The following is a 21,866-nucleotide window of genomic DNA, read 5'->3' as shown; positions in this document are numbered from 1 at the left end:
ACAATAGAGTATATCAGTTCTCTGACAGATTCCTGCTAGTTATTTGTCCAATATCTCCATGTTTGTAACTTAAAAAAAAAAACTGCAATGCCAGAATTACTACAAAATTATGATTGCAGTGCAATAAATCATGTTGTTCATCATATTTCCCCCATAATCGTAAACACCAGCACTGTAGACATTTATTCCCGAGTGTGTTTTTCAACACTCTTTAATTGTACAGCAGGTGGATCCCTCCTGGCTAATTAAGGTATAGTGCTCAAGAGAGAGGCAGTGATCACGCATTAACTTGGTATACAGAGCTGACAATCAGATGATCTCAGTGTGTTGTTATGATGTTGTTTCAGAGTACCATTAACCTTCTCAGTTAACCTGTGTGCTATCCTGCTGGTGAAACTGAGTTAAGCTGAAAAGGGACTAAAATATTTTTTTTTTTTTTTTTTTTTTTAAAGCTACACAATAACAATGCCCTGTCATTTACTAAAATCTTTAGAATGATTTTGGAATGGTGATTTGGTGTCAAATTTGTTCTGGATGTAAAGAATGTAAATATATTCCAATATTCTTCAGATTCATGTTTTAATGTTTGTCAGATAGCCAGGTCACAGCAAACACTAACTTAATGGTAAAGACCATTGAAGTCTTCGGTCCTGGAGATGTTGTATTAGGAACATAGGAATTGCCACGCTGGATTAGACCAGAGAGTATCCTGACTCTCTGGAAGGTACTGGTACCACATTCGTCAATAGAAAGTTAAAGAATCCTTATAGTGGGGAAGTATTGAGTAACCTGTCTGTCAGGGAAACTTTCTCATTAGCCTCTATTAGTTGGAGGTTGACTTCTTTACTGTTAAGTTTTAACAACAAAAATTCGGAGACTGAAATCATGAGTGAAATGAAGACTTCATATTGTTTTCTTCCAGTTGGTGAGTTTGTGAGTGATGCCCTTCTGGTGCCAGATAAGTGCAAGTTCCTCCACCAGGAAAGGATGGATATATGTGAAACTCACCTGCACTGGCACACTGTTGCTAAAGAGGTACAGTATATAATTTATCTTGACATTTCTAGCCATCTTTCTTTCAAGTTGTATCACTTTCCTGGGATGCATCTAATTACAATAGTGTTGTTATAGAGAAAATTGGGGGATTGGTCCTGCTTTGAGCAGGGGGTTGGACTAGATGACCTCCTGAGGTCCCTTCCAACCCTGATATTCTATGATTCTTTGAAAATGGTGAGGACACAGTTGTATTTGTAAATATTTATTGCTGGGTGGTGAATTGGTGCTTTTAATTAGGAGAAAACCAGGAAAAGTTCTGTTAAGTTTATTTTGATTCATAAACAGTATTATTTTGTAACTTGATGTGTCATGTAGAGTTGATGTTTGAATTTTCATATTGTTGTTGTTTTATACCATATTCTCAAATTTGAACACTCCTGATTTTTTTTATGCAAGTTCCAGTGTTTGTGAAGGTTGACTTATCAGGTTGACTTAACATTGCTCTTCTGTTGAAGAACTAAGATTACATCTGTAATGTCACTCCTCCGTGCTTGGAAAATAAGAACATCTATTTCCATAAACTTTTGTCCCACATCGTACATGGCTGTATTAAGCTCTCTTAATTCCTTTTAATCACCTTTAATGCTTGACTCACTCACTTGTAGTAGTAGTAGTATAATTTTGTGCTAAGTGCTTGACAGAATTAAGACATGACTCCGGCCTCAAAGAATTTACAATCTAATCTCAGAGATGTTGCAACAAATGAGGTCAAGAAGGGGGATGGGAAAGAAATAGGAGAGAGAGAGAGAGGACAAGGAAACTTGTGAGGACAATGTGTAAAACTGATACAAAGCACAGAACATATGATTTTACAACTCACTGACATTTTATTAAAGACCATCTAAAACTTAATTTTGTAGGTGTCATGCATCCAAATGATATCTTAGTCTTTGTAGGTATATGTCTTCTTAAAGGTAAACTGACAAGAGTTTAGAGTTGCAAATTACCATTTTGCATGGACCCTCCTGGAAGTCTGTTGGACCCTGTAATATCATCAGCTCACAATGACATGCTGAGGGGTGAAAACATTTAAATGTTTTCTTCTTTTCCAGATGTTCTGTGTGGTTTTGTCTTTTAAGTGTTTTGTGCAACCTCTTAAGTGATGCATAATTAACACTTTTCCAATATGGCTAGAAGGTACCATACTAAACGAGGAATCAAACCTCAATGTATCAAGTGCGTTAGGTGTTGATCTCCTCTTCAATAGCACTATTACATAGGCAGGGCAAACTGTCACTCTCCAGTGGTTAATTGTGCACAGCAAAAGCAAACCCTCAAAGTAGTTCTAGGTAAGAGGATGTAGGATTTGTCAGGTATATGTGAGGGGATGAACTCTTTTGGCAAGGAGAAGAGTTGATGAGAAGGAAAAGCTTGTTGCCTAAAATACTAGACTGTGGTTGGGTGCCCATGTTCCCACGCTGAATGAATTTATCAGTCACAATAGTTGAGAGATCAATTAACAAGCTAACTCTAATTTTCTCAGGCTGTACACAGACTTTTATTATTTTCTTAACATCTATGCCAACTTTTCCTTGGCCAGCTCACTGTGTAACAATGTTGTCACTGTTCTCTTTATTTTTGTAGTCCTGTAGTGAAAAGAGTATGAATCTGCATGATTACGGTATGCTGCTGCCCTGTGGAATTGACAAGTTCCGTGGTGTGGAGTTTGTTTGCTGTCCATTAGCAGATGAAAGTGACAATGTTGATTCAGCTGACGCTGAGGAAGACGATTCCGATGTCTGGTGGGGAGGTGCGGATGCAGATTATGCAGATGGAAGGTAAGAGTGGTGTTTCCCCTTTCTGGTTTACTGAAAATTGTCAGAAATTTGTTTGGAAAGACTAAAAGTTAGCAGCAGAGTCTTTGATATGAGCACACTTGATGGATCTTTTCATTGTTTGAAACATTTGAAGTGACCCAAAATGTCTGGGTTTTAATATGTTTTTGATTTTTACAAAACCATAAGGTTTATAATGTTTTAATTGTTTTTTTTAAATGCAATGAAAAATATCTTGTTGGACTGTAAACATTCCCTTGCAAAATTTGCAACCCAACACTATATCATGCAAGCATATGACAACCAAAAATTGAAACAGGCTACGTGGGAAGCTTTCATTGGCAAGCTGAGTGAACTGCAAAAAATGCATAGCCAACCCAATTAGTGATAAGTGAGGTGTTTTAAAACCCCCTTTTTAGTTTTATTAACATAGGTGTTAGTGACACAGTAAGAAGACTTTCAAGCTGGCAGCATCCCTTTTAATTATGAATTGAAAGGTATTTTCAAAAATCTATTTAAATGGCCACACAATGACAAGACATATTTTTCTTTACTAGACACTGTCTGCATTACAGTTGCAACTATGTTAGGGGAACAGGAGTACTTGTGACACCTTAGAGACTAACAAATTTATTAGAGCATAAGCTTTCGTGGGCTACAACCCACTTCTTCGGATGCATATAGAGTGAAACATATATTGAGGAGATATATATACACACATACAGAGAGCATGAACAGGTGGGAGTTGTCTTACCAACTCTAAGAGGCCAATTAAGTAAGAGAAAAAAACTTTTGAAGTGATAATCAAGATAGCTCAGTACAGACAGTTTGATAAGAAGCAAGTGTGAGAATACTTACAAGGGGAGATAGATTCAATGTTTGTAATGGCTCAGCCATTCCCAGTCCTTATTTAATCCTGAGTTGATTGTGTCTAGTTTGCATATCAATTCCAGCTCAGCAGTCTCTCGTTGGAGTCTGTTTTTGAAGTTTTTCTGTTTTAAGATAGCCACCCGCAGATCTGTCATAGAATGACCAGACAGGTTAAAGTGTTCTCCCACTGGTTTTTGAGTATTATGATTCCTGATGTCAGATTTGTGTCCATTAATTCTTTTGCGTAGAGACTGTCCGGTTTGGCCAATGTACATGGCAGAGGGGCATTGCTGGCACATGATGGCATATATCACATTGGTAGATGTGCAGGTGAACGAGCCTCTGATGTTAGGGGAGTCACTTTGCAAGACAATTGCGCAGCGACCATGTTACAATATGGACTGGTTTTGCCTGTGTACGTGGGGAAAGAACATGGCTATACCTTCGTTCCTTTAACAATTTAGCATCATCTAAACATACGAAAGGGGTGCTGGATTAAGCTTGGGGTATGATCATACTGTAACTGGGTATCCCAGGTTGATATGGCCTTTTTCATGGTAGCCTACTAACTGCATTAGGGTTATACAGGTGTAAGTGAGAGCTGAGTACAGTTCTATTCAAATCTTAAATATCTCTGGGGAATTAATTTTAAAATACAATGAAAGTTACCCTCCTTTACTAAACTAAAATCCAGGGTCATGATTCTGTATTTGACCAAACATCACAGCATGCTAGATTAAGTCAGGAAGTGCAGAGTTTAGATGTTGGTAGTGTCAATTTTTAGAAAGGGGAAATTGGCTGATTAATTCCTTTTCATTTAATTTCATCTTCTGCATTCATTTCACAGCACCTTAGAACCAGGACGAGCCTGGGAGACTGGAGGGAGTTCCGAGAAGAACAACAAAAATGATTAGGGGCAGAGTGGATAAATTTATATGGCAAGATTAAAAATGCTAAATGTATATAGTTTGCCTTAGCAATGGCTAAAATGGAAACATTAGCGTACAAGTGTTTCAGGGATGTAAAGATGAAGGATGGAGATAAATGACTCTAACTAGGAGTAATGGGCTAATATTGGCAATGCAATGACATTAGGACAATGAAAAATTAGACTGAATATCAGGGAAATCTTTAACAAGAAGATGTATTCAATTGTGGAAATGTCTTTTGGGGAAAGAGCAGAAGCCATATCATGGAGAACACTGAACACTAGGTTGAACACAGTACTAAAAAAGCTGTTGCAGGGAACAGGTCTTTAATTGCAAGGGGATGGATTAGATAAACCAAATTAAGGTCTTTTCTCTGATTCCTTGTCACAAAAGAGTAGTATCAAGGCCCCTGCTTTTGGCCCCATCTAGGGAGGGAGACATCTTCAGTCTTGGAATATTTGATTTTTCTTAATGAGTACATCTAACAGCCAAAGTGTAGCAATAGAAACTCACTTTCGAGGAGGTTTATAGGCCAGCTCTCACAGCATCGTTTTGTAATTTCTGTATATTTGGTTTATGCATTGCTGATTGGGTTTCAAGTTGTTGAAAATGTGGGCTAAGAATGAAAAATATTTGCAACCCTCAAATTATTTTCTTCCTATATAAAGATGGAGAAATTTGCAAAAACGAAATATTCTCCTTTAATATGTCTGGTCGAAGATATCTAAAAATATGAAATAAAAATGTTCTCATAATGGTGCACGTTACAGCAATTAACAGCAATTATGAGGGATGTATATAAAGCAATCTGAATTATCCATTTGTTTCAATTGTTCATGTTTGTCACTGGGGAAGCATACAGAATCTACTCATAAAGCAATTCAAATTCTAAATTGAGCAGGTCAAGGATGACTTCAGAAAACTAATATCCTATTAGAGCATCAACTGGAGTTACATTTGAATCCAATCCTGAAATTCCAAGTGAATAGTAAAAGCTTTTTTTCATATAGAAATACCTTCAGCAAATCTGAAAAGGCCACGTTGCTTTTACGAAGTAGTTGAACTTTAATTAAGATGAAGAGCTCGACAATTTGCAATTCTTATAAACGAATTCACTAGTTTCATTTGCTGGTTCTTCAATCCTCAAGCTGCATCCAGTCCCTCCTCTGCCTTGAAGCCAAAAAATACACTCATAGAAATGATTAATGAGTCCTTTTGCATCAAAAATTAGAGTATCCTTGATATCAAGTTACAAAAATAGGATTTCCCACTTTGAACATGAGTAAGTTTAAATGCTGTATGCTTGATAGAATAACAAACATGAATCATATAATATATTATGTGACAGTATCTGACTACTAACATGTAACATTAGAAATTGTTATCAAATTTTGGATTGCCAATCTTAGTTTTAAGTCAATAGGGAGGGATGCTGATATTGCTTGCTATACCACTAAACTAATGTTTTTATACCACTAAAGCAGTTTTCTTTGTTTGGAATGTTTACTTAGCTCCATGTAGTTTCACCATAAGTCAGTAACCTTACATTTACAGTGTTCCTTTCATCATGACGCCTTCCAAAAAGTTTAATATCTCTTCCTGTATGTGTATATTATGTGATACTGTGTAAAAAGTACAGAAGCTGCTGGTAACTCCTGCATTAATGGAGCTTCTGTTTCTATCCCCCTTTTTTTCAATAGCTTTTAATTTGATAAAACAAAATTGTGAGGGAGGTGGTAAAGCTTTAGCAAAATCAGTTGGGTGATGTGAGTGTGAACACTTATTTTCCCCATAACGGGTGGTGAGAAAACAACTGAAGTTAGAACCTTCAGATGTGGCTTTTGTAGCTTTTACAGCATTCAGATTAAGAGGAAAGACGAGTTCAGTTTTGGAGATAGCAACTTTTAGACAGCAGTGGGTCAACCAAGAAGAGTAAGGAGACAGATAATGAGAAGTAAATTTACAAGTAATCCACATAAAAGTGGAGGTGGAAACCTTAGTGGAAGTGCGGATGGAGAAGAGGAAAGGAGCAATGACAGAATGTCGAGGAATGTCTACAGGCAGAGAAAGGAGGATAAGGATTCCAATAAAAGGATTTTAATTATTTTATTATTATACATTTAATTTAAAATAAACAGCTAATCTGTATTTGTTTTATTGTAAAGTCCCTAGGGTATTTTGGTATCTCTGCCCTGTAGATTTTACAATCTAAATAGGTACGACAGAAAGTGTAAAGAGAAACAAATGCACAGAGAAACTTGCCCAAGGTCACACCACAGGTTAGTGACACAGCTGGGAATTGAACCAAGGTTTCCTGAATCCCAGTCCAGTACCCTGTCCACTAGAACCTGACTTTTGGGGGAATAATTTATTCGAAATCATGCAGCTGTAACAGAAGTCTGTTTTTTTTCTTTTATTACTTTAACTTTTTGACTTTTACTTTCATTTTTCTCAATTGTACATTTACTAAATTAGCTTTGGGTCTCCTTTGTGCAATGATCTTGTCAAGAGCTGGAGTTTATAGCATACTTGGACTACATTTTTTCTTAACCTTTCAAGAAAAAATAGAATGCATGTAATTTAGTGACCCATACCAATGTCAATAAATTTGTATTCCTATTTGTAGTAGATTATCTGTGTCTCTTAAACTGACTGTCATACACACAATGCAGCATTAGTTTCTAGTGACAGCTTTTAACATAATAGAGAAAGAAGTGCAGTCCTTGAGCCTGCAGTAATTATCAGTGAAATTGCTTTATCATGCACTTAGCTGTCATTTACTGTGAAACATTTCTATTCATACAAAGATAAGTAAAGTTAGAAGATTTTATTTTAAAAAGACTTCATTATTTTATGCTATGACTTTAGCATCATTCTAATTTAAGAATTCTTTAACACGTCTGTTGCAGTTATATTATTTTGATATTTTTGTGCAGTGCTTCTGCAAAAGTGCAAAAAAGCTGATTAGAATTAATGCAGAGTGAATTTTATATTTAAATAATACAGAGTAACTGAATATTTAAATAATTATAATGTGCATTTTTCTGTTTTCTTTTTTATTAAAAGCTGATCAGTCTTGTCTTGTGTTTTTAGCCCTATTGTGGAAATAGGAGCTATTAGCGGGTTTTACCACATCTGACTCTTCTTTAATTTTCATGCAGTAGCTAGCTGTGTCCATAATGTTACCAAATAATCCTCCTTAGAACCTAGTCCAGACCCACTCTCAGGACATATACATGTCTTTTGTGAGTGACTGAACTCCTAGATCCCACATGTTTCTAAGCCCCTAAGTCTAGATAGTGACTGGTCACTGTCCCTAGCTCTGGATCTCAAAGGCACACTCCCAGAGGCTTACCCTTTGTATGAGACCCTTCAGGGACATTGGAACCCTGCAATCCAGCTGCCCTAGACTCCAAAACCAGTCCCTCAGCCCTTTTCGGGCCCCTCCAGTTGCTTAGACATGTTCCCCTCAGAGTCCACCTGCTGTGGGAGCTCTGGTTTCTAATTAAACCCTTGAGGGACAATGTGGCAGAAAAGCAAGGTCTTAGCAAAGGATTTTTTTTTTAAACTATAAGCTCTTTACTCTTGTAAGCACTTCGAGAGTTAGGACTGGTCCACACTAAGCCCCCAGTTCGAACTAAGATACGCAACTTCAGCTACGTGAATAACGTAGCTGAAGTCGAACTATCTTAGTTCGAACTTAAAGGTACTTACCGCGGGTCCACACGCGGCAGGCAGGCTCCCCCATCGACTCCGCCTACTCCTCTTGTGGAGCAGGATTACTGGCGTCGACGGCGAGCACTTCCGGGATCGATTTTATCGTGTCTAGACAAGACGCAATAAATCGATCCCAGAAGATCGATTGCTTGCTGCCGAACCAGCGGGTAAGTATAGATGTACCCATACAGATCTGTGAAAAACAACAAAATCTTGAACACAGTCCCCCTTATTCTGATCTCACCCCTTTTCTGAGTCCTAGGTTTGGTCAGTGTCCTTAGACTTGGCAGAGTTTCTCCTCCTTCTCTTTCTCCTGCCTTTTTTTTCTGGTATGTGCCAGACAGTCTGTGTCCCCCTTTTGCTCATGTGCTTCTGCTGAAGGAGTTACAGGCTCCAGTTCCCCTCCCCATCCCCAGGCTTCTGTGTAGAGAGTAATTCAAACTCAGTGGCCCTAACAGTAGACAACCCGTTGCTCCAGAAGGGGAGAGTCACTCAGCATTGATTCAGATAGTCTTTCCTCTAGGTGTCAAGGCCCTTTTACAAAAAAAGATGTTCTAATCCACAAACAAGGTTGCAACGCAGCATGGTCATGTTCCAAAATGAAAGTCGCAGTAGAAAGTGGAGCCCCTGTAAAAGAATGGGGTTCACAAAACAAAATGGAGCTCACAATTTGAAACAGATGAATCCCCACTTTGTCACATTCCTAGCTGCTCTAACTGTTCGGGTATATGCTTTATACCCCTCACATTGCTTTCATTCTTCTTCTGTTGAATTGCTGCTGCGCCTGCTGTGCTGCATTGTGTTGTCCATTAACAGTATTTGGATGTACTTTGTATGTTCCACTGCAGGTGGGTTTTATCTGGAATGGTCATCAGTGGTGGTTGAAGGTTCCTCATCAGTTGTACCTGATATTACATATTTTTTTGGTATATTCTACTTGGACAGCAGGTCCCCCAGTGTGCCTTGTTCAGGTGTCTATTATGTGCTGCTTATATAATAGGCTTTTCTTGTTTTACCCACTCCATTGATTACTTGTGGTTGAAGAAGAAAGAATGATTCTTATGTACGTTTATGCTGCAAAAGTATTTGAAGCCTACTTAACATGTAAGTTGGCAGTAAGGCAGTGCACATGCAAATGACAGCTAGATTTTTAGTGCTGGTTCTGGATGGAGGAGAGGGCGGGGCCACTGCACAAGATCCCCAGAGCTGCTGCTGTGTCTTCCCTGCTGCCGCCTCTCTCCTTGCCTGGCTCCTGTGTGAGAGAATGTGCCAGGGCACAGGTGAGTAGGGTAGCTCAGCCAGCTTCCCAAGGAAATACGGGAGGCACCATGGCACATTATGACACGCCCCATGCTGGAAGCGGGCATGGCGGTGGCAAGGTTACTTCACTAGCTCACAGGGATGCTTTGCTCCTGCCCTGTGAACTGCTGCTGGGGTGCGGGAGTCCTGAAGGGAGGTGCCTGGCAGTGCCTAGGGCAGGTAAGAGAGTTCGGAGGGGGCTCCCTAAGTACACTCTTGCAAGCCAAACCCAACAGGACCCGACTACAAGGGTCATGTTGGGTATGAAAACAACTCAGTGCTCTCAAGCTCAGATCGGGTTTGGATTGGCTGTGGTCTAGTCAGTTCCGGTTGGGATATAAAATTAGGTCTAACCAGATCTCTACTAAGCCGCACAGAGTGCCTTGTCAAAATCCCCATTCAGTGTGTATTTTGGATCCATCACTGCTTCAGAATTTGTAAGTACTTTAGCACTGCTGGCCTGTACAGCTTTACTCTCAAATGTGGCATCGGTAACAGTCATCCACAACTTCGCTCTCTCCACCTAAACTACCATAATGAACTTTACCCTTGAAGACTGCCTCAGAGGCAAACAGTGGAGCACCTGTCCTCCTTCTGCACAACTGCGTTGCCCTGTGGTGACTCTGTCCACTTCCAGGTGCAACTCAAGAATGGTGCAGTTCAGAATGGTGGGCTGCATTCTGTTATAGGGGCTCCACTTTGTTTTGTAACTTTCATTTCAGAGTGTGAGCGTGCTCTGTTGCAGCTTTTTTTGTGGATTACAGCGTCCTTTTTGTATCCGGCGTTAGACTGAAAAGCCAGGATAGAGTTGAATGACTCTCCCCTTCTGCAACAATGGGATTTCTATTGGTAGGGCTTTGAATTACGCTTTCCACAGAAGTTTTTGTGAATCTTATAAGCCTCAACTGTCCTGGGATCCAGAGCTTAGCTACCTCTCACCTTGTATCCCCAGATGGCAGCTAAGATATGGATGCTCTTGCTAGGACTGACCTCTTTTTAACTGAAGGCCTTCTTTAGAATTTTATCTATCTAGATATGAGAGACACAGAGTGGATGAGATTATATCTTTTATTGGACCTACTCAGGGGTAGTCAATAGGCAGACCCCATGGGCTAAATCTGGACCGCCAGATGCTTTTGAATGGACCACAAAATATTTTTATTTACTTATTATTGTCATTATTGTTGGGGGGTGGGCGGCTATTATTTCCTCTGGAGTCTGGATCTTGACTATACCTTGACCAAGAAATTTGGACCTGACCAAAAATAATTGACTACCCCTGGCTCTGTTGGTGAAAGATAACAGTGAAAATGTTACCTTACCCACCTTGTCTCTCTCCTATCCTGGGACCATTTTTTAAAAGTACATTTTTGTTGCATTAGGCATTTTTATTTAAATTGCACATATAATTTGAAACACAGAGAGAAACAGCACTCTGTGGCAGTATGGTGAAAGCCACTGGGCTGCACCAAAATGAGTCTTAAAAGATAACACTCAAAGCTGTAATGGACAATGAAATTTGAACCCCAGAAAACTGTTCCATATTAAAATGAATTTTTGAGGGGTAATAAACATATTTTCTTTCTTCTGTCTGGTTAGTTTTATATATAATATATACAGGTAAACCACAATTATCTAATTAACTTGTAGACATCCAAAACTTGGTAAATCTGCATTTTGGAAAAGTTACATTCCAAGGGGGAGGAGAATGGTTGGTTGGTTTTTCTTTGGTTTTGTTTTGTTCTTGGTTAATATTTGTTTTTTTGGGTGCGGAAAGGGAAATAAGTTTTTGAATTTCAGATAACAGGGTTTCAGGCAATCCCAAGTTCATAGCTTTTTGAAGTTTTGTGACAAATCATAGTTATGAGAATTATACTAGAAATTAAGATGAAACATCATACTCATGTATGCTATTGAAAGTGTGTGCAGTCTTTTTTAACATCCATGTTCTTTAGATGCACAATTTCCTAAGGAAGTTCTGTACTCTCTACATTTTATAATTCCTATCTGTATAAACATTTTTTAAGATTAAAACACTGGACTTTTCCTTTAACTCTTTTTTTTTTTTAAACTATGGTACCTGTGGCTGTTAAATCTATTCTGTTAATTATGAACATAATAAAGTTCCTGCATGTGTTTTGCATCTCTTGGAATAATATGTTACACATTTTAGGTTAAAAACTTACTTTGATTAAAATATTAAATAGTAGGATTTGTTAATTTCTTGTATTTGCTTCCTTGCTGACATGTTGCAATATTGAGATTTGAAGACATTTTTAGTGCATAATGGTTTTAATAAATAATCTTTCTTTTCATGGAAGCTATTGAAATAAACAAAGCACAGAACGCTTAGGGACATGTGAGCATTAGAGAGTCCAGAAAGACAAATATAATGTTGAATCTCTGCAAATGGATGAGTAGAGTAAGAATAGAACTGATGAAGCAGCTTATTGCTTTGAGAGGTAATTGCTATAGTACTGCAGAGGCAATTCCAAGCACCATTTGAGTATAAATGTTAACTCTAGTGATGGACGAGCTCTTGTGCAGAAACAATGAATCTAATCTGGGAAACAATGAATAGGAAATAGCTGAGCTTTCTTGCTTCGTTGAAGGCTCAGTTTGTCAGCCAGGAGATCTCCGATTTGACTTCAGTGAACTTTCAGCATCTTTCGGGAGGTTAATACCACACTTCTGCATTTAACTGACCAAAGTTATCTTGGATGGAAAGATTATGACCTTATGACTTACGGAAACAGAGCTATCTATTGCAAAGCATGATGTAGGCCTTAAATCATATCTGTCTCAGGATGAAAGCTTTATGATAAGGTTAGAAACAATCATTACAAAGTTGTAACTATGTAAACTATTGGAATTTTGTAACTATATGTACTACTAAAAGTATCTGAAAAAGAAATCTGGACATGAAAAATTCACAGTTGAATTTCCACAAACAGCTTCTGACTTTGTATCCCTGCCCCCATCCCATCCACCTGCCTTATTGTGTGGTATCAGATTTATATACGGATATTATTGAGACTTTTTTGCTGTGGGTAGAAAGCTGAAGCAGACGAGAATCTTCATTCTGCTTGATAGCCATCTTCAGTGTGTGACAAGGGAGATGAGAGGTTGGAGTTATGTATCTTTGGCCTTGTTGATTTTTTCCAATATGAACTAGAGCCAAAAATTATGTCTCTCCATGAGATATTTCAGTGGTTTTGATTTGTTTATATCTTTACTAGATTCATGGTCTGATCCTTAAGGGTTTGTGGTCCCTAATGGAAATGTGGAAGTAGTATAGTGGTAGGTGACTGGTGATGTGAAATAAAATAATTTAATTCCCAGTCTTTCAAATTTCTTTCATAAGAATACTATTATAATGTTTTATTTTAAAGGTTATCTGTTTATAACATTAACTCGTCTCAATGGAGCCTTGTCTGGAGATTTTCTGAATTTCTTTAGAAAGTATTTTAAATTTTGATATGTGAAAACTAGTTGATCTGTTTCTTTCAGTTAAAGGATATAAATTGTTATAATTGTAGAGATGGTCTAATGATGGTATATGATGGTGTGTGAAATACAATACAAAGTACTAGATCAATCATATGTTTTGCCAAACGAATCTATAATCTCTTTCAACCCAAGTGATTTAGCTAACATAGTTTACAAAGCCCACATGAACTCCGCTGGGTCCTGATAAAGCAGTCCAGAATTCTAAAATCTGCACTGAATAATCCCTGTTGTCTTTTTGATGGTAAGTGAGTGAAGCTTTTCTTAAAATTTACCACCACTGTACCATCACCAGGGACCAGCAAGGGAGAGCTCTGTTGTAGACAAAGTACTGGTGGCCACATTATTACCCCTGTGCCTTTTCAATTTCCCTTGAGCAGGGTTAGATCACATGGTAGTAGAAATACCAGTGACTAGTGCTCCCACTATTGGCTTGCCCTTAGCAGAGCTGCATTGGTGCTGATGAAATTGTGGGAAACTTAAGTAAAAGCTCTGTGTAGATGCAGACTGAAACGTTCCCATTATATATGTTAATTGAAGAGGGTGGTTCTGTTGATGTGGTATGGAGTCAGAACTAATGACCTTAGATTAGCACCCTGTTGTACAGCACTGAAAGAAGCCCACAAAAAAATTAATTTCCACTTTTTATGGGAGTAGAAAACAAATTAAAAAGCTCTCCTGGAAAAAAAGGAATTACACTAGCAATTCTGTTCTTTATTCACTCTAGTGCATTATGAGAAATGCATACTTATGACAGAATAATACTGAAGTACAGATAATGCAGAAGGTGATAACATAATTCATGAGACAGGAGGGGGATTCATAATTCAGTTGACCGTAACACGTTGCAGTGTCAAGGGTGACATAGTTTGCTTTCCCCATTGACTTAAGTAGGATTTGAGTCAGTCCATCACTTTAAAATACAAACTCTAAAAAATTTCAGTCCTGCTTGGAAATATGACACTTAATCCTTTGAGGACTCAGACAAGTATCAGAGTAAAAGAACTGCTTTCAGATACAAGCAATACAAAAAGACATTTGCAAATTAATTTTGGTAAAAAGTTACTCCTAGCAAGTAGAAGAGACAGAGTTACACAACTGAAAATGTTGTATCCATAGTCAATAAAATATCAAATTGGGGCTACTAATGCATCTTGAGCGTTGTGGCGAAACCACTTATCTTCCTACTTGTGGTTCATCATTATGTCATAATAGCCACCATTTATAACTTTATAATTGCACCCATTATTTGTTCTGTTATAGGCAGCACAACTAGCAATTCCTGTAGTTAAGGTTGCGCAACATTGCTGATTATAAAACTCTTTTCGGTTGCTTATAACTTAATCGAAGCTCTACTCATTTAGGCTGAAATTTTCCATACAGTACTTGGTGTCTGCCACTGGCTGAACTTTTTTGGAAAACTTCAGCAAAAGAACAGTTAAATGATTTTGCAGAACAGGGTTAGAGGAAAATGTGTTTTCCCCATGCTAAAAATTCTTGCAACCATTTGGTTGAAAAGCTCTAGTGCTTCTGTGCTTGGGACATGGAATATGGCCGGTAGGCTGCCCTGGGGCGAGGGATGTGCCTTTGACACGAAAAACTGCCCAAATTTGGCCAACTTACAACACTTTGGAAAATCTCAGTTCGTGCTTGCTCAGTAGAGACTTGTTAGAATTTGGCAGCTAACTTCTCAGAAGAATCTGTCCACAATGAGCATCCTCCAGCCCTGAGGTGAGGCAGCTGAGCAGGACTTTTCATGCAATTGCTGCTGCAGGCCCTGTGACACCAGGCACCAGAGCACGGAATAAAGAGATGTTCTTTTCTGTGCTCTCAATGGACCCCTTGCTTGCACCCAGGCAGCCGAGAGAAGGGGGAGGAGGAAGTAGCCTGACCGAAATGCAGAGGGAGAAGGCTTGTAGAGTAGGCTGGGACAAGAGGCCATTGGAATAGGACAAGGATGAGGAGTTAAGAGTTCTAAAATGAGCTAAAACTCTTCCTACGAGTCATGAGTTAGCAATTGGGATGGGGAGCCAAGGGGGAGCTGATGGAAAACTGGAACCAGAGGGAGACTGGAACTGGGACAAAGGCTGAATGATCCCAGAAGCAGAGGGAATCAGGCTTGTGGGGGAGTGGGAGTTGGGCGTAAAGGTTTGAAAGGTTTGAACACTTAGGACCTGGAACAGAATCAAGGTTCTTGAGTATCAACATTCCTCTGCTGCTAAGAAATAGCCATGAAACCCACTGGCAAAATATGTGCCCCATCTCCCTCTGGTGGCTTTCAGTTGTTGTGTTAACTCCAGTGACAGAGGCCTGTGCTGTGGACTAAACTTTCAGATCCTTCCGATGAACCATGTTGGAGTTGATGCTGTTTCCACGTGATGGACTTACTATTTTTTTAGTTTGTTTCTTTAAAAACTTAGGAAATTACATGCATGCAAAATATTACATTCAAAGAATGTTGAAGTTGGAAAGGAAACACCCAGAGGCTAGAAAATGTCAGACCATTGCCTATGTGTATGCATTATGATATATTCCTTAGCTGCATGATGAAATGATATTTTTCCACAAGTTCCCTGCCTCATTTGCTTCAAAATTTGGAAGATGATTAGTGAATAAGGTGGGGTGGGAGTGTCGTTGCAAGAAGAGTGAAGGGGTGTTCTCAAGGTTTACGCAACTGAATGTCACCCAGGAGGATTGGATTCTATCCCTGTCTCTGGCACAGAGATCCTGTGTGATGCTGGGCAAGTCACTTAAACCAAACTTTTTGCAGGTGGCCACTAATCAAGTAGTCATCATTTTCTGCGTGCACAATTTGAGACACCTGGTGTTTGATTTGAAGAGTTGAGCACTCTCAACTGCAACTAAAGTCATTGGGAGCTGTGATCTGAACAAATAAAGTACTATAAAATGCTACTTTCTCTGAAAACTCATCATAAGCTTCTAAAACTGAACACCCAAAATTAGTGGACACTCTTGATATTGTGTCTCTGCCTTCATTCCCCATCTGTAAAATGGAAATAATACCACTATACCCTTATGAGGGAAGGTAAAGATAAATTCACTGAGATACTACAGTGATGAGTGCCATAGAAAAGCCCATGAGGAAACTAGTAATTCTCGATTCAGTGCAGGATTTGGATGGTGTGCAGTAAATAAGACATGGAACCACACGAACAATGAGAATAAAATGAAATATCGAATAGCTGCTCATTCAGTGAGCATTGTTCATCCTGTGTATTGAATGAGAGAGGGGCACGTGCAAAGAATAGTATGCGATCATGATTCAAGACTATCATGATTACTACTTGGGGGTGGGGCAAATTAAAATTGCACAGGCACCTTAATTCTGGCATTTCCAAACTTGTGAATGCTTGACTCTGCAACCTTTAGGGCTTGTCTAGACGAACAGTTAGTACATGGCAAGGTGGGGTGTCAATCTACCTTGCACTAGCTTGACATGCATTAACTGTTCATGTGAACCAAGCCCACTAAAAGTTCCCTAGTGTACTTTGATCTACTTCCTTTACAAAAGCAGCAGAGTCCTGTGGCACCTTATAGACTAACAGACTTATAGGAGCATGAGCTTTCGTGGGTGAAACTTTACAAAGCAGACTAGATCGAAGTGCAGTAGGGAACTTTTAGTTCATGGTGGCAGGTTCCACATGGACAAATATTGTGCAGCAAGCTACTGCAACATAGATTTACACCCCAGATTGATGGACACTAATTGTTGTCTGGACGAACCCTTAAAGTTCTTTTAATGTAGCTTTTTGGATGTAATATTTATTAAATGTTTTCCAGAACATCTGTGAAGCTGATGGGGTGTGTGTGTGTGTGTGTGTGTGTGTGTGCAAGAATATTTCATCTGATCTTTGTTTTGAGTTTTTGCTGTATAAGGTTGGGGATGACTGGGCGGATTGATTTAAATCATTGCTTTTTATCATGTTTTGCATTCATACTTTTTTTGTTATTTCCCCTAAAGAAAGTTGATTCTTATTGGTTCAGAACCATTAAAACATGTTGATTTGCAATCAGATATACTCTTTACACTAAATTTGGTGCTGCTTCTTGCAAAACCTTTTGATTTTTTTTTCTAGTGTTTAAATATACATTTTGTTAAACTTGGTATCTGACAGAATTGTGATTAAAATGTAACCTGCTTGTGAGTTTAAAACAGTAACCTTAAATTTTAAATATCAATTCTCAATTGAAACTTTTTACCAAGTATTAGCTTGAAAATCTTTGCATCAGAGAAAGAAACGTCTAAAACATAGTTTGTAATGGAGTGCCACAACTGCTGAGGCATAATTAAAAAGAGCAGGTAATAGTCCTTTTAAATTTGTATTCCCACTTCCTTTGTGTCATGGCTTGTTAGAAGACTAAAAGAAAACTTTCCTCTGCTGATTTTGTCTTTTTTCTGGAAGCACGGTAGTTGGCGTCGCTCAATTTTATTTATATGTTTGTCCAGCATCCATGAAGTCATCAGTACTGCGCACAGGTCATAGAATGAGCAGAATAAGTATAAGTTTGTGTTAGGTCCTAGCAAAGTGGTGGATTTAAAAAAATAACATACTGAATAATCAATGTATATCTGTGGGCTAAATTCTTTCTTTTAAATATGTTCAGAGATGCACGTTAGTGGGACTTGTACGTGTGCATGTTTGAGGACAGATATTGGCCCATTAGACCTAAAATGGTTGATATGCTTTTATTTAAAACAGAAATACAAGTGGAATTGCTTACCTCATGAATTTGCCTGAAATACCAGTGGTTCCGTGAGTATAAGAATGGTATTACTGTAATACCTCTTAACCATATCCTGTTTGACAATACAATAAGCAGGGGAGAGATGATTTACATTAAGATCTAGTTTACTTCTCCAGTGCTTCAGAGCAGAAATGTTTCCATGGTGAGGAAATTTTAATATTCCCTGTGTAAGGAGTTTGAGACAGGTCAAGGTTGCTTTTAGGCCCCCTTGTGTCTGTTGTTAATGCAAATTACTATCCCTAATTACTGCAACATTTTTGTTGACATGAGGCTGTGAGCCGCTAGTATTGATTTTATGAACATTGCCGGTATTTTCAAAACCATATTCACGTCTAGCAATTTATCCCTGTTGCTTGCTGCTGAACTGTAAAATTCAGATAGTGATAAGGCTTCACAAATATGTGAACTTTGCCAGTGTATCGAGTAATGTCTTGAACTGCCTCTGAAAAATCCTGTCACCACCACCATTACACTGAGTCAAAATGTCAACAATATCTTGTAAACTAGACACTGCAGTCTGTGGTGCTGGCTGAGATAGTGTCAAGGGAATACGCAGAAACAGCTGTTGAAGGATCAGCGTTCCAAAACCAACAAGACTGAGTCACGTTTGCTTAGCAAAGGAGTAAAATGCAATAGCAACATGAAGTATGCACACCTGCACAATAGGTTAAATAAAACATAAAGAAACTCTTGAGCTGATAGGTACAAATATTTTCTTTCTTAACTGCCTTCTATAACAACTCTTTCTTTCAAAACTCTTGATGTAACTTGGAACCAAGGTGATGGGTATATTAGAATAGCTGGAAACAGCATCACTCTGATGCGAAATTTGGGTGCAATGTCAGCGGGAATAAAAGTATTTACCGTGACCGAGAGAAAGAAGTTGGCAATTCAAGTTGTGCACTAAATAAAGGGATCTGTACCATTGTAAAATTTGCAGTTGTATTCCATACGATTGGAATTTAACTTCATTCCATTTGTGCGCTAGTATGTAAGCCCCCGACCCGCTCCTCATTCAGGCCTCTCATGAATACCCATGTTCACTGTGGTGCACTCAGAAACAGATACATACACATATACACACGCACACTTTTTAAACTATGTTGTGCTGTCCACACCTTTGTCTGAGTAACTATGTAATTTTTGCTGTAGTCCATCTCATCCTCCCCCCGACCCCATCCTGTTGTTGTTGAGAGAGTTCGTTGTCAGAAATTAAACTCCAATATGGTTTCTGCAGCTTGTTCTGTGGGTGGACCCCTATGCTCCCACGTAGCCCATTGAAGTCAGTGGGGCTCTGCATGGACGCAGGAATCTGCCACACATGCAACAAGTTGCAGGATTGGGTCCTAATGTTGGTAATTCTTCAGCACAGAGATTGTGGGTCTTTACTGGTGCTGTGAAGTGCCCATCACACTAGGGTGCTGTGAAATTATCACCAATAGTAAGTGCCAGTAAAACTAATCCAACAAAACCAAGCATGACTTTTGATTTAAAAAAAAAAAAAAAAAAAAAAGATTGGTTAGCTGGGGTGTTTCACTGCATCTCTTCATCTCTTCTGTCCTGAACATCAATTAAAACATTTGAGCTGTCTTGGGAGTGAGAACGTTACAGCCACGTACAGTATAGAATACATCATTTGTCACAGAAGCACCATAATACTAGCACTCAGTGTTGGCCTTACCACGCATGGGCCACAGTCTCATCTCGAATGACAGCACCAAAATTTGGTTCAAAGTCTACATCTGTGAATATAAATACTTACAATAATACCAAAACTTGAGACTTGAACCCCTTTTGGCACAGCATCTGAACAAACTCTGCCTCTATAGCGTAGCTCAGTGGTTCTCAACTGGGGGACCTGGTTTCTCCCAGCTGGGGGTGGGGCAGCTCCAGGTTTAAAAAAAGGGAGCGAAGATGGGACGTGATTCAAAAAAGGTTGAGAACACCTGGTGTAAGTGATATGAATCCACGGTTGTGGTAAAAGACTATGATGCTATTATTTCTTGGTAGGTCTGTGTCATTTCTTGACGGTGTGGGGAAGAGATGCTCCCTGAGTACTGTGGTAGTAATATATTGAGTGCTGTTTTCACAGTTGAATCTGAGGAGTATATGAGACAATATGTTAGTGTTGTTTTCTAGTATAACAGTGCTGTTACTATAATTTTAGTTGTTTTCTGTAGTACATGCTTGATGTATCACAACGCATATTTAAGTTGTATATTTGTGCTGCGCTGTTTATAGGATTGTGTTGTATACATTTAGGACAGTATGATGAAACCATCAGGCTTAGCCAAAGTCCGACTACTCTCTGTTATTTTTAGTTCCTTTTTAGACGTATTCTCCGTAAGCAAAATTAAAATGCAAGTTCAGGTTCTTCAACTCCAATTCCTCATTTTCTTTAATGAGAGGAAAGTTTGTCTGATAGTAAAACTGACTTGTGTATCATCTAAAGAGTCATCTTTGAATGCAGATTTTCAAAATCCTCAATAGTGATTGAAAAAGTAATGACTGCTTTTATGGTGAGACTGGAATCCTACTTTAGAAGTCTGTGGGATGGCTGTGTGCGTCCGATGAGAGGCCAGCTGTTTCTAGGAACTGTGGGGAACAAAAATAAACCTTTAGATTTTAAATTCATTTTGAGAAAACCAAATACTTTATCAATATGCCAGTACTTTTGGTTCCTTCTGAATGATTCACATCAAAATCTCTGGAAGACAGTGTGTGTTTTAATCTATCTTCACATTACTCCCCATGCAGTGATGTGTATAAAACCAGTTCTGTGACATATTGCCCTTGGGGGAGAGTCCTGTAGAATATAGTATACGCTTTTAGCAAGAACATAATTTTCTAGAAAGCTTAAAAAAAAAAGTGCAAAGGATATTGTTAACTTCTGTAGGTTTTTAGAGTAATTGCAGGAGCCTAAGTGCCCCAGTCGTCATAGTCTTTCTTTATTTCCCACCACAGTGCCTCCTGTGAGGTTCCAAAGTGTTTAGGCAAGTGGCTGGTCCTCATATTGTCTTACACGTTAGAATTCACTATTGTCTACCCAAGGCCGTCGGTGGTGTAGTCAGGTGCTTGCAACCAGCATAAAACATAGTATGTACAGGATATGTCACTCATATGAGGGGTATATAAGCACAATTTTCATGTAAGGAAGAGGAGTATTGTTTTCCAGAAATTGAATTCCAGGTAAATAGCTCACTATGTCTCTAGCTAGACCTTGTTTGTTTGCTGATCATTTCTTAGTCACACTGAATTCAATATTTGTGCTCCCAACTACAAGTAACTTCTATGTGGATTTGTGTTCGTTCTCATGAATTGTCTACAAACTATCAAAAATGTGCTACTTCCACTGATGATCTTAAAGCAGATGCAGAACATATTTTTACCACTCTAAATATTTTTAGATGACCCTGGCCTAGCAATAATTTTTCTACGGGTTCACATATCAGATTTGTTTAGAATTCTACACCAAAAAACATGATTGCGGTTAGGGACTGCAAATATAACAACAAAATGTTGTGCATTCACATGGCTAAATGAATTGCTTTTATATAGCTAAACACAGCTGGATCTTTGATGCGTACAAGTAAATCGTTTTTGTAGTGGTTTTCCCTTCTTAAATTGGCTTTCCTTTGTTTGTTCCATTACTGTTTGTTTATTCAGAGCCCTACAGTCAGAAACCATAGAAGCCTTACTTTCAGCATTCTTAGGGAAAATGTCCAAGACTAGGGGTCTCTCAACCTGGAAGTCACAACCAGGTGACAGAGGGTCATGACCACGCTGCTCTTCCCATATTGCTAAAAGGATGGGTTGTCCTGGAGTGGGAAGAAGGTCACAGTATGTAATAGGTGAGACCCATTGCCCAAGACACACTACAGGGTTGCAAAACCTTACCTTGCCTTGTACTTAAGCAAGAGTGTCTAGTGTGGTTGTGATTCAGACA

At 38.8% G+C, this 21,866-nt stretch overlaps 1 protein-coding gene across 10 annotated transcripts in view; it reads left to right on the top strand.

The window, feature by feature from the left end:
• APP (amyloid beta precursor protein) overlaps positions 1–21,866 on the top strand; it is a 323,444-nt gene that overhangs the window by 141,856 nt on the left and 159,722 nt on the right. For all 10 annotated transcript variants that reach the window (XM_005289303.4, XM_065576464.1, XM_065576485.1 and 7 more), the window contains exons 4-5: positions 923–1,035; positions 2,641–2,834. In XM_005289303.4, coding sequence (XP_005289360.4) covers positions 923–1,035; positions 2,641–2,834 — 307 coding nt within the window. The remainder of the gene's footprint in view (positions 1–922; positions 1,036–2,640; positions 2,835–21,866) is intronic.

Source organism: Chrysemys picta, chromosome 1 (genome assembly GCF_011386835.1).
Source record: "Chrysemys picta bellii isolate R12L10 chromosome 1, ASM1138683v2, whole genome shotgun sequence".
Taxonomy (NCBI): Eukaryota; Metazoa; Chordata; order Testudines; family Emydidae; genus Chrysemys; species Chrysemys picta.
Note: the sequence above shows the minus strand (reverse complement) of the source record. Positions and strands in the feature narration are given on the sequence as shown.